At 41.9% G+C, this 14,015-nt stretch overlaps 1 protein-coding gene across 1 annotated transcript; it reads right to left on the bottom strand.

Annotated features, from left to right (window-relative positions):
• Positions 1-990: 990 nt before the first annotated feature.
• LOC149308841 (uncharacterized) lies at positions 991-10,803 on the bottom strand. Its single transcript, XM_089537148.1, has 7 exons — positions 10,728-10,803; positions 8,700-8,805; positions 7,237-7,428; positions 5,356-5,446; positions 3,561-3,655; positions 2,916-3,024; positions 991-1,277 (listed from the first exon to the last, which is right to left on the bottom strand). Exons 1-7 carry the CDS (start codon positions 10,801-10,803, stop codon positions 1,155-1,157), a joined length of 792 nt encoding a protein of 263 aa, XP_089393274.1. The 3' UTR covers positions 991-1,154.
• Positions 10,804-14,015: the final 3,212 nt, after the last annotated feature.

Raw genomic sequence — 14,015 nt, 5'->3', positions numbered from 1 at the left:
AATGCTTGGAGGCAGAAACATTTTGGACTGGAATATCTGAGCTTATACCATTCTAACATCAAAGTTCCTGTTTTAATTCCTTAAAAGTTACATAAAGCACACTCACAAATAGAAGAAACTAATTCCTAAATCCATTATGAATACGTAGCTTTTAACTGTATCTGTACAACCCAACAGGGATGACTATGGTTTGGTGGGAACGCCAAATGTGTTGTGGTTCTGTGCCTTTGAGCTGTTTCCAACTTACGGCAACTTCATCGTAGGCATTTCTTGGCAAGACTTAGTCAGGTGAGGCTTGCCACGGCCTTTGAAGCTAATAAGAGTGGTCCAAAACACACTGCAGAAATAACCCAGTTTGAGACTGTTTTAACTGTCCTAGCTCAGTGCTAGGGAATTCTGGGAGTCGTAGTTGATGGTGGGACCAGAGCTCCAGAAAACAAAATGCCTCCCAAAAATACAGTTCCCCAAATCCTCGAGCATTGAGCCGGGGAAGTTAAATCCCAAACTGGATTATTTCTGCACCGTGTTTTGGATCACTGTGACTTGTCTAACGTCGCCCTGTGAATTTCTATGGCAAAGTAGGGATTTGAACCCTGGTCCTTAGAGTCCTAAGCCAATACTCGAACCACTACACTGGCTCTTGGTGCACACATAGAAGGAAACAATGAGCCAGAATAATAAAGTCAAACAAAGGGAACCATCTTCTGTTAGGTTGGACTATTCTTCCATCTGCTCCACTGTTTTGAGACATTCCCATCACTTGCCACTGGATCTTTTAAAGAAGTGGTCTTGGGAATTGAACTTGGAGCCCGCATGCAAGGTAGATGCTCTCCCTTCTTAGCACAGTACACATGTGGCTGACCCCTAGTTTCAGCCCTTTTTGGTCTTTTATGTCTCGGTAGCTTCTAGTAGCACATGGAACATAAGACTGGATAAGAGAGGAAGCCAGCATGGAGCAAAGCCACAAGAATATCTAAACATATGCCGATTTTTATTAAAGAAGACAAGGCTGTCTATGGTTTTTTAATCTTTAAAGGCTAAGTGTGCGATCAAGTCTTTAGGAAGAAAGTCTGAGAAGAGCATTGGTCGAAATACTACGTGGGAGAATGGTAAATGCTCCAGTGCTGTGCCTTTGCCGCATTTATCCAAAGTTTCTAGGTATAGATAGTCTGTGGACGCACAGCCTTGTAAGGGCTTCTTGGTCCATTCCAGTAGTTGGTTGGTCGACTGTTATGCTCATAATAGTCAGGCTGAGGAAACAATGAGGAAGATGACGTCTGAAAGAAAATCAACATGAGGATCAACTAGAGCATGGCAACAATTTCAAGAGAAAGACAGGGCGCTTTCCCTCAATGTGGGTTTTGAAAAAGAGGGGGATTGGCCAGATCTTTGGGGTGCTTTAGCTGTGGATACTTGCATGGTAGAGAGTTGAACTAGATAGTCCCTGGGATTCCTTCTAATTCTATGCTCCTATGAGACATCAAGCTGTGTTAGGGTTTCCAATATATATCAAATTTGGATAATTCATAGAGTGGTGGAGTACTAGACGTTGGGGAGGAAAAGGGAGGAATTCAGTTCCAAAGATTTTAGGGTTGACATGTTCAAGTTAACATCCAGATGAGAAGGTTTTCAGCGCATTGATCTAGGAGATCTTTGCAGGGCTAAACTGGTGAAGAGGAGCAAGGGGAATTCGATCCCAGACATTTTGGAATTGGCATGGATTAGGATTGATTTCTCAATATTAGTACAGTGATTTGGGAGACTTCAGTGTGGTAATCTGGAGGAAGAAGAGGGAAGGTTAATTCCAAAGATCTTTAGGGTTTGTAAACCACCTTAGTGGTTTTCCTAGGAGAAAGACAAGATATAAATCGGTAAAACAACAACACAGATTGGCTTAGATATCCAGATGTTTAGGTTTTCAAGTACAAAATAATTTGGGAGACCTCTGCATGGAGTTGACTGGGGTGGAAGAGAAGGGAATATAGTATAAGCTTGATTCTTAGTATTTTAACATTGTGAGCCCCATTGATCGCAATAAAACCTGTGTGTCTCCTTCTCCTCCCACTCTTTTCTGTATGTTTTATTGAGATCAGTGGGACTCAAACACTTATCATCATCTCTCTTCCTCCACAGTAGTCCATCTACAGAGATGCGTTTCAGGTCAGCATAGTAAAAACCCCAATATCTGGATGTTCACCATAATCTCTGTTAACCCTAGCATCTTTGCAACAAAATCCCCGCTTCTTCTCCGCAACGATCTTCCAGACTGGTCCATTCCATACAGAGGTCTCCCAAAGCAGTGTATTAATATTAGAAATTAACCCCAGTCCCTGTGAACTCCTAAATGTTTGGGGTGGAGTTTCCCCCCCCCCCTACCCTTCATCAGTCCATTCATGCAGAGGTCTCCCAGATTCATAACTGAAAGTCCCAAAATTGGGCATTAATGTTAATCTGTGTTAGCCTTAGATTCTTGGAAATGGAATCCATCGCCACACCTCCTGCAACAACCACACAGATCTTATCACAACCCTACTGCAGGACACAAAAGGGGGAAAGCAATGTTTTTCTCCCTGGGCACACCCCAGTTCTTATTTTGGTACACCATGGTTTGTATTAAAAGATCTGTACACATATCTGTCTAAGTATTTGGCTGTGATTGGATTCATGCAGACAAGAACATGGGGCATCCAGTGAAGAACAAGCAGAACTCAGCTTGTTCCTCCTTTGCATCCCTCAAAGTCATTCCCCACATTTGGGAATGGCATGACATGGCTGGAAGGAAAAAACAGAGGAAACTGGACACTGCCTCCCTTCCGAAGTACAGGGAGGTTCACACGAAGCTTTTGTTCATGTGAGAGGCTCTCTGAATCAGGCTTTAAAACCACTTATGTATAACCAAGGTCACTTGTACATACGGGAAACTGCTGCATAGCCATGGCTGTAAATGGGTTTTCTTCCTCGTAATCCGCGTCAGGAATCTCACTTCCCAATGGAGCAGCTCTTCTCAGTGGCTGATGTGTATAGCTATCATAATAAAACGAAACACCTCATGAGATTGTGTGCATCTGCATAGATCAGTAGTTCTCAACTTTCCTAATGTCACAGCCCTTTAATATAGTTTCTCAGGTTGTGGTGACCCCCAGCCATAACATTATTTTCATTACTACATGCAAATATGTGTTTTCCAGTGGTCTTAGGCGACCCCTGTAAAAGGGTCGTTCGGCCCCCAGGTTGGGAACCACTGGCATAGATGGATGGATAGACAGAAATACATGGAATCAAATCCAGGGGCTGGTTTTGAGGTTTTCAATTCAAGACATAGCCATGTTAGATTGTAGAATCAGTACATAGATCTTGTAGCACCTTTGAAAGAAAGAAATGGGCAGCATGAGCTTTCCTAGATTTCAGTCTATTTCTTCCAAATGCATCTGAGGAAGGAGAGTGTAGACTACGAAAGCTCATGCTGCCAATTTCTTTTAGTTAGTCTCACGGGTGCTACAAGCTCTCTCCATGTACTGGTTAGAATCAGACTACGAAAGTTTGACCCAAGGATCTCATACCTGAAACCTCCAAAGTGTGGTGACTCTTCTTGTCCAAAAGCTTGGCTTTGCACAGCAAGCTTCGGGAATCTATAATTCTGACTGATCCCATCATCCTATAGCAGTAAAACAACAACAACAACCAGAAATGGAAAGTAAACAGTGACTTTTAATTCATTATTTTTGAAATGTTTATTGCTGGGGGAAAACATTCCAAAATAAAAAACCATGACAGCCAAATAGAAAAGAAAGATGATAAGCCATGAAACAGCCTATCTTCAATTTTTCCTCTGCAGAGAAAATAGCAGTGAAGTAAAGTCCATGTGGAAATATAGCTAAAACTAGTAGACCAGCTGTGTCTGCTCCTTTGAAATGCCACATCTGGCTACGGTGACATGTCTTGATGACATCCCTTTGGGCTACTGTAACACATTCTACATGGGGCTGCCTTTGGAAATTGTTCAGGGGCTTCAGCGGATTCAAATTGCAGCATCCAGAATGCTGACCAGGGCCAGTGATAGGGAGCATATAACACCTTTGTTGAAACAGCTTCACTGGTTACTGGTTTGTTCCAGGCACAATTCAAAGTACTGGGACTTTATCACATGGGCAAAATCGGGGGTTTAAACAGGCATTTTCCAGCAACAGTCACACAACTGCAGCTAAGATTTTCACATGACATCACAAAATCCTGTAAATGATTTGTTGCTGGAGCATTCCTAGTTATTCCCAGGATAAGTCCTCTCTAATTGTGAGGTGTGTGGAAATCTTAGCCGTAATCGCACAACTGTCCCTGGAAAATGCTTGTTTAAAACCCTGATTTCCCCCTATGTGATAAAGACCCTGGTCATGTTCTATACAGCTTTGGGTCTTTACCGCATTGCTAAAAAACCCCGACTTACCCCTGCCACATTGAAGTCTCTTTCGGGATAAATTCAGGTATTATCACACGCAAAATGCCGGCTTTGCACCAGATGCACCCAGCTTTGCAAATCTGCTAACTTCTATCCAGAAGTTAACTGGGCTGCAGTCATTCAGCAGCATCAGTGACATTTTGCATATGATAATACCTGACTTTTCCAGAAAGAGACTTCAACGCCATAGGGGTAAGTCGGGATTTTTTAGCAATGTGGTAAACTCCTAGGACCAGACTATTGGAAAGACCATATCACCCCATACAAACCTGCCACAGTGCTAAGATCTTCAGGGGAAGACTTTCTTTCAGTCCCACCACCATCACAAACTAGCTTGGTGAGGACATAGGAAAGAACCTTCTCAGTGTCTGCTCCCACTCTCTGGAACGCCCTTCCATCGGAGGCTAGGCTGGCACCTTTCCCTGCTTTCCTTTTGCCGGTAGGCGAAACCTTTTTGTTTCAGCAGGTTTTTAATATGTAACGGTGCACAGGAGTCTTTTTTTGCAAGGGTGGGTGGGTGCTTTATTTGGTTCTTAGCTTGAAGACATACACACAAAGGTAGTACAGAACTCTAGGATAATTCTATAATGAATCAGTGCCATCTGCTGGTAAAAACCAAACATCTGACAGTAAGAGCTGTTCAACAATGGAACAGATTCCCATGGAGGATGGTGGAGTTTCATTCTTTGGAGGTTTTTAAGCAGAGGATGGATGGCCATCTCTTGGGAATGCTTTGACTGTGAGTTCCTGCATGGCAGAATGGGGTTGGACTGGATGGCTCTTGTGGTCTCTTCCAACTCTATGGTTCTATGATCTTTTAGTATCCTTCTGTTAAAAAGAAAATAGTCAAAAGCTCCAATAACAAAAACAGAAGAAAGAAAGACATATGTCTAACCATTTACCTTTCTTCCCGGTGGCTGTGACATATTTCTTGCCTTATCAGCAGGGTTAGGAGCATATCCTTTGTTGTGTTGTCCATGATGTCTTCGTTCTCTTTCAGGAATACTAAAAATATATCGGTAAAACAGTGTATTATCAGCTAGGTTTATTCCTGGGGAGGAGAAAGAATGGGTGGGTGGGTGAGTGGAGACTGATAGTCACAGAGATGAAATGGACCTTCATAAAACCATAGAGTTAAAAGGATCCTTAGAGATCCCTAAGGGAGTGTCTACATTGACAAAAGAAATCAGCGTCACTTTGCAATTTTCTGGGCCACAAGGACCTCATAGTGACCTTGTTAAATCCACACACACAAAGCACATCAAAGTGGTCACACATTTCCCCCGGTGATCTTGATCCTTTCCTCCTTCCCAGATGCACCAACCTATTAGCCGATAGCCCTTACAGTTTGCCTATCAATTCATTGGCTGTCCTTTCCCTCTTTCCTGCCCCAGTGAAAGAGGGAGAGAATTTGAATGTACACATACATATACACACACCAGAGAAAAACAAAATGGCATTTTATTCAGCTTTTAGGTATGAAAATGTCCAGCCATGAGATCAGCTGTGAGAGGCTAACTGCAATAGGAAAACATCGTAACTCACACCAGGCTTGCTAGTCCTAATGTGTCCCACCCACCAAGAACTCCTTGCATCCCTGGCCCCCCATTGATATCACAATGGTGTGTTGTCTACACACGCAACTGAATATCCTGATTTCCTGCTCAAATACAGAGTTAATCTCTACATTTTTCCATCCACATTAGAGCCCTGAGGCATTGAATAGGCCCAGATTTAACTCAAATTGTCCCATACATTGTCCAGACAACCTGCTATGAAAATGAAGTGAGATTGCTTCATTTGACCCATGTAGATAAACCCTTAGTCCAGTCCCCTGCTCAATGCAGATTAAACACCTTTGGCAGCATCTCTGATTGAGGGCTATTAGGCTGGATTTTGAATACTTCTAGCAAAAGAGATGCCAGCATCTCTCTATGCTGTTGTGCCCAGTGTTAAACCATTCATAACATTAGGAAGGTTCTTCTAATATTTAGTCAATATCCACTTGCCTGCAATTTCTACCCAATGAAATGGCTGGCAATACATCACTTAGGAAAGATCTAATGTGGTATACAGTATTGAGTGAGGAACTAGGGCGTTTGCAAAACCAGAGTTTGCATCCCAGCTCAGCCATGGAAACCCACTGGGTGATCTTAGGCAAGTTACACTCTCTCAGCCTCAGATGAAAGCACGGCAAACCTCCTCTGAACAAATCTTGGCAAGAAAACTCTTTGGAAGTGACTTGAAGTCATACACAACAACAACACAATGCTTAGGAAAGGGGCCATTTGATAATCTTTGAATTATGAGATCAGTGTCTGGCATTTCTGGTTGAATCACTCAGCCGTAATTTCGAGGTATTTTTTCTTTCCTTAAAAAATTAATTGTGATAATATTTATGACACCATGCACAACAAAGCCAAATCACACATACGTGTCATCCCCTCAAAGCTATGAATTGGGTTAGAAATGCTATTAAAAACAAGGTTTCAAAATGTGGACAGCCACACTCTCTCAGCATTAGAGGAAGGCAATGGCAAACCTCCTCTGAATACATCTTTCCAAGCAAATCCAGAGATAAGGTTGCCATGAGTCGGACTCAACTTTGAGGTGCACGACAACACCAAATTAAAATTCAGAGTCATAGGAAACTGCCTGATACTGAGTCATTGGTTCACTTAGCACAGCTCTTTGTACCGATGGACAGGACCTCCCAAGGCCTTTTCTCAATACTACTTGGAAATACTAGAAACGAAGAGATTTTGACTCTGCGTCTAACTCACCTGCGTCTTTTTATCACTTTCCCCCGTTTCCTTTTACAATAGTTGGACCACTGCATTGCAACCGCAACGGTCAGAGACAGGGCTACCGCAGGAAGAGCAGCAACTACAATCAAGTCCAAAGTACTCCAAAGCTGGTCACATTTGGAACCGAGGTACCAATAATTTTGCCAACCGCTTCGGTAAGCGGGGCACCTGTAGGCGGAAAGAAGCAGACCAAAATTAAAACAGATGAAATGTGCATGCGCCTGAGTCCAGATTGTAAACATTTGTCATGAAGTAGCATCTATAGACTGGAAACACATGGTTGGGATAAGTCTAATTCAAGCCTCAGTTTCCTTAGCAAAACACAGGTAACAGTACATGTTGCCTAGAGACCTGTGACTTTAAAGATGGGTCTGCTCTAATACGTTATAATGTTGCCGGAAAAGGTGCCCAGATGGTAATGCCATGTCTCCAATGTGGTGCACCCCCCATGCTCCTTGTCCCTCTTGATCCTTTTAAGAGGTTCCTTTCTTTAAAATGAAAAAGTGTCTATGTTTTAGTACTACCAGTCAGTATCCTGTGAAATTAATATTTTACTGGAGCAGAGGATGTTAGGACTGGTGGAAGCACAGTGGACATAGTTTGGATATACAGTTCTCTATAGCACTTTGTATTGTGCATTCTGTGTTTTGTAGTATTACTTCAATGTGGCTACTCACATATAAATATATGGTTGTTGTATATATGCTAGAGTTGTGGTATCATTCTTTTGGGACATTGCTGTAATATGCAGTATATATTCATGTAAAAGTCTAGAAATGTAGGTTAAAAAAAATGACCCAAGAAACCTGAGTCGACTTATCCATGGGTCAATGTAAGTACTGTACTTTAACCCTTATTTTTTTCTCTCATCCATCCAGCCTTTAGTGTGAGCAAAAACAGTTATTCCTGCTGGAAATTTGTTCTTTGGCACTGTTTTCCTTTGCTTCATTCATTGCATCCTTTGTTACATGTCCCTAAGTTTTACCCTTGACTTATCTATGGGTCATGATGACTTATCAAAATCCATCATTTTGGCCCCAAAATGCCCTCAATGTATAGATGAGGTCAATTTATATAGAGTAGTTCATTATATTATCCTCCACTACCCCTTTAAACTTCTCTGTCCCTTCTGGGTTCAGCTACAGTGAAATTTTCCAGCAACACCAATATCCTTGTTATCTGTCCCTTGGGATGGCAGTCTTGAGTTGGCAATTAAGACCATTTAGATTTACAAAAGATCTATCTACTCTTGATGAAGATTAATGCTCCTAGAATTAGTTTGGATTAATACAACTGCCTGCATCACTGGATCATCTTTAGGAGCCGGATGACTGTTGTGAGCCTCACTCCAAGGTTTATCACTGATCTGAAGGTTCCTCAACTGTTATTTCCCCCACCCAACAGATAAGGGCACCACCCAAACCCTCCCTATCTCTTACTTGCAGACAGGCTTTTGATCCTTGCAGCCACAGGCTACCCCTCTGGGGCAGAAGTCAAGCGGATTGCCTGGACAGTTGTCAAAGTCAGCAACATGGGTGCAATCGGCTGTAATAAATAGGGGGGGAAATGAGTGGCATAGTAATGCTCCACGAATCACCATTTTAGATCTCCCTAGGAGGAATCTGGGGCATTTCCCATAAACATGTTATTATATTGTTTTTGCTATTTGCCACCAAGCCAGATTTTTGATGTATGGCAACCCTGTGAATGAGAAGACCTCCAAACCCTCCGCTCATCTGCAGCCCTGGTTGCCTTGTAGCTTCCATCATTAATTCATCCATCTGTAATGTGGTCTTCCTCCATCCCTATTGCCTTCCATTTTACAGAGCATTATTGCCTCATTGTTGTGAGTCAGGTCATGATGTGTCCAAACTACCATGATCTCTATTTGGCCATTTTGGTTTCCATTGAGAGTCTAGGCTTGATTTGTTCTCAGGACAATTTATTCGTCTTTTTGGTAGCCTGCGATATCCCAGAATAGCATTTTCTTATGTATGAACGTTTTGGTCCAATGGGGCAAATGCAATGAGAGGTTGCTGTATCTCAGGAAGGGCTTAAAACACCCGAACTACATTTCCTTTGTCCTAGGCAATTTCTGGCACCAGTTCCATTTCATTTCCCCCTTCAAAATGGTTCATTTTAAATTCTTAGACATATTGAAACAAAAATCTCCCTTTCCCCTTTTTTGTCCTTAATTTGTTTTAGAATTGTATTGTTTCAGTATTAGAGTGAATCAGTGAAATTGCACTTTATATCTGTAACAGTAACTCTAAGATTATTGGGGGGGGGGGAATCAGAGACATCACTATAAACCACTCTCACAAATATGGAATAGGTGGAAGAAGAAGCGATAGCACCTGATAAAACCCAAGAATGTATGTAGTGAGAACTCACACTTTTTGAAACCGTTCAGGAAGAGCCTTTTATCCCTTTTAAGAATCTGCTTTCTATGGATTAAAGCTGGAATGACATTTCATGCATGTCAGCTTGCCTTTATTAATGGCAGCACCTTTTGGGAAGTAAGGTACATTGCATGCTCAACATGTAAATTAATAAGTATCAGGGATATCAAGGTTAGAATGTTGGACTAGGAGCCTGGGACACCAGAGTTCGAATCCTCACTCAGCCACTGAATCCGTGGATACGGAGGGGTGGCTGTATTGCATTTATGTAAAAACAACAGTAAGGAAGCAATACATCACAATCCCTTTGTTCTTAGATGATGCACTCATGTCTTCTAGTGATCTGCAGCTTTTGCAATTACTTGTGTTAAAAACATAGGCTGGCATCTTGCTCAGTAGTTAGGAGACTGTAAATTGGGATTACAATCTCCCTAACATCTGCCCCACTCCTGATAATGGGTATATATGAAGTATTTTATACTGTATTTTACTCTGACTGTAAGCCGCCTCAATCCAGCGGGAGGGGCGGGTTAAAAATAAAACTTATTATTACTATTATTACTATTATCATTAGTTTCTCCCATGTTTTTAGAAGTGCAGGCAGAGAAAACTTACTCAAGGCAGTGGCTGCTTTTAGCTACCCAATTAAAAAGTTACTTTTAAGAACATTCCAAGACATTTTGGAGACATTCTGATAGCAAATAATGACAGGGAGTTATTTTCAAGCATAATAAATCATCAGAATAAATTGCTTTTAAAAAGGTGAATTTGAATTCTGTGGGGCTCAGGTTGTTGCAACCTTGCTTAGTACAGCCAAATTTACATGTGTGCATTTTAAAATCATTCAGGATCTGTTCAATGTATCATTTTTTTGCTCAGTGGTTCCCAAACTTTCTTTAAGGTGTTTTGGACTTCAGCTCCCAGAAGCCCCAGCTAAGGTTGTCCTGTTGTCAGGAATTTTGGGAGCTAAAGTCCAAAGCATCTGGAGAACCAAAGTTTGGGAACCACTATGAGGCCTTGCCAGCCTAAAGCTCCTCATCCAAAATTACTCCAAAGGTTTCTTACGCTCAGTCGCTTGTGTAGCCAGCCAACTGCTGCTCAGCCAAAGAAGAAGAGGCCAGAGGGCACTGGAAGTCACCATGCTGCGGAGTTCCTTTCCAAAGGAGAGTTGGTCCTATTCTATGATTCTCTTCCAAGTTCTTGTACAGATCTGCCACTTTTCAGTTTTGATTTTCCATACCCAAGCAGACCAAAGTTCCTGGATTTTGAACTTGCTTTACAGCATCCTATCTTGTAACCAATTACTAATTAACTTCTCAGACGTAAACTAACTAACTGCATCAGTTCCACACCTTGATATTCTTTGGGAGGGGAAAATATATATTTTTATTGATTATTGTTAAATAAAAAGACATATGTGTTGTTTTCTGCTGCTCCAGAGACCAGGGCAGGGAGTGGCGGATTCATGTTGCAGGAGAAGAGATCCCACCAAAACATTAAGAAGGATTTCCTGATGGTAACAGTGGAATATGCGGCTTCTCTTTCTTTGGAAAGGGGCTTGAGGGGGCCAAGGGTGCAGACAGGCTGCAAGGAGACCTCCCCCAACCTCTGCATGGTCTGGGATGATGGGAAGTGTCCTCCAAGACCCCCCCCCACACATGCTGTGCCTTGTGAGGATGATGGGAAGTGTCCTCCAAGACTCCCCCCACGTGCTGTGCCTTGTGAGGATGATGGGAAGTGTCCTCCAAGACCCCTCCCCCCACATGCTGTGCCTTGTGAGGATGATGAGAAGTGTCCTCCAAGACCATATATATATATATATATATATATATATATATATACACATACACATAATATGTATTTATTATATATATCTATAGCTATATATATCTAATTCATATGTGTGTATATATAAAACTGTATATTATATATGTGTGTGTATATCTATCTATCTATATAAAACCGTATGTGTAATATTATTATTATGTATATATGTGTGTGTATGTATATATATATATATATATATATATATAAAATTATACACACACACACACAAAATTATATATGCATATATGTGTGTGTATTTATATAGTTATAAATATCTATACATAACCGTGTGTGTAATATTATGTATGTGTCTATATACATACACACGCACACACACATATATAAAAATATAACTTTGTATATATAATTATATATCTGTATGAGTATCTTAGCTGGGTAAACAGCCAAATCCTGCAAATCCCAGGCTGCCATAGGATGCAGCCATGGCTGATGAAATGGAGTCATAGGGCCCTAACCGTGTAATGTGAAAGGGCATTAAATAATTATTATTGCATTACAGAAAATTATTTCCAAGAAGCTGGGAACTTTGGTACTTCCTGCTATTACATTTCATTTGGACTTTGTATTGTCTCATCGTACTGTGATTCACCCTATTTGTGTCAGTTGTGCTACTGTCTCCTCCCTGCCTTAAAAAAGATGTTTCACAAGGCAATAAAAAGGGCTGAACTCAAGTACAGAGAAGGTCTTGGGATCCATATTCCATGCATATACTATAGAAAGGCAAAGGGGTGGAAGAAAAATATTATACTGCTTTAGCGCAAGGCTCTTATTGGCAGTAACTAAGCCTTGAGAGAGGTGCTTCTATCATTTAGAAGAGGAAAACTTGTCCATTTGCATCATGTCATATAATCTTGTTAGCCATTCATCAATCGTGGGAGTGTGTTTCATCTTCCAGCTTTTTGCATCTATAATATGCAAGTTAGCTACTACTAATAATAATAACAATAGCAATAAAAGCAACAACAATACAACAGGAAAAATGCACAAAAGCTGGGAATCTGCCAAAGAGTGTCATTGGGAAAGAGGCATAGGCTGAATCTGTGCTGCGGAAATAGCCTGGTTTGACACCACTTTAACTGCCATGGTTCCATGCTATGGGATTCTGGGACGTGTAGTCTGTTATGGCACTAGAGCATCTATCTATATCTATCATGTATCTATACCTATCATAGACCTGTATCAGTTAATTGTTATAATTATTTTAATTTGGGTATTAACATTATTTAAAGACAAAAGAAAAAGAGAATTCCACAAATTAAGGAATACCCACCAACAGCTTTTCCAAATTCAGCCAAGCTCTTCTAGACTAAATTTGATGCATGGAGGCTGTCTGAATGTTGGAGTATGACTCTGGAGATCTGGGTTCAATTCTGCAGTCAGCCATGAAATCCATTGAGTGACTTTGGGCAAGTCTCATGCTCTCAGCCACAGGTGGAAGGCAATGGCAAACCTCCTCTGAACAAATCTTGCCACCCCCCCCCCCCCCCAGGATAGGTTGGCCTTAGGGGTTGCCATAAGTTGGAAATGACTTGAAGCCACACAACAACCACAACAACAACAACAACGAGGCAACCTCAAAAATCTTGTTCATAGGTGAGCCCACTTTTCACCTGTGTCTCCAAGAGAAGTGGTTAGGATCCTGTGTTGAACATGGAAATCTATGGTCATCATGACCCACCATGTGTCCGTTTCCTTTTCCCCTCTTAGAATCATAGAATCATAGAGTTGGAAGAGACTACAAGGACCATCCAGTCCAACCCCATTCTGCCATGCAAGAACTCTCAATCAAAGCATCCCTGACAGATGGCCATCCAGCCTCTGTTTAAAGACCTCCAAAGGAGGAGACTCCACCACTCTCTGAAACACTGTGTTCCAGTGTCAAACAGCCCTTACTGTCAGGAAGTTCCTCCTAATGTTCAGCTGGAATCTCTTAATTGTTCCAGGTCCTAGTCTCTGGAGCAGCAGAAAACAAGCTTGCTCTCTCCTCAATAAGACATCCCTTCAAATATTTAAACAGGGCTATCACCTCTTAACCTTCTCTTCTCCAGGCCAAACATCTCCAGCTTCCTAAGTTGTTCCTCTTAAGACATGGTTTCCAGACCCTTCACCATTTTGGCTGCCCTCCTTTGGACACGCTCCAGTTTCTCTTAAGTAGTTGGAGATTAGGGGAGGGGAGGTGGAGAATTGTGATGTTGACCCCATTGTGACTCTGGGTAGGATCAGGGCCTGCTAGTTGACCCACTCCTTGGAGGACTAGGTGGGATGGGAGCCAAGCAGCAAGAAGGGGTCCAAGCTAAATCCCCACCACTGTAACAGGGGAGACAAGAGTGGGCCCGAGTGGGGAAGAAGGCTACTTTTTCCTAAATCTTTTTTCTTTCTTTTTGCCTTGTCTAATGATAAGCTCTTGGAGATGGTGAGTGAGGAAGATCTCCAAGGAGAGGCTCAGCAGTGCTTAAGCTCCCGCATGGGACCTGATCACCCAGCCTGCTGCTTTGGGCCCCCATT

This window comes from Sceloporus occidentalis, unplaced genomic scaffold, assembly GCF_023333645.1.
Source record: "Sceloporus occidentalis isolate IW3139 unplaced genomic scaffold, rSceOcc1.0.p SCAF_8, whole genome shotgun sequence".
NCBI lineage: Eukaryota > Metazoa > Chordata > Lepidosauria > Squamata > Phrynosomatidae > Sceloporus > Sceloporus occidentalis.
The sequence above is the reverse complement of the archived record's forward strand: the minus strand, read 5'-3'. Positions and strand labels throughout refer to the sequence as shown.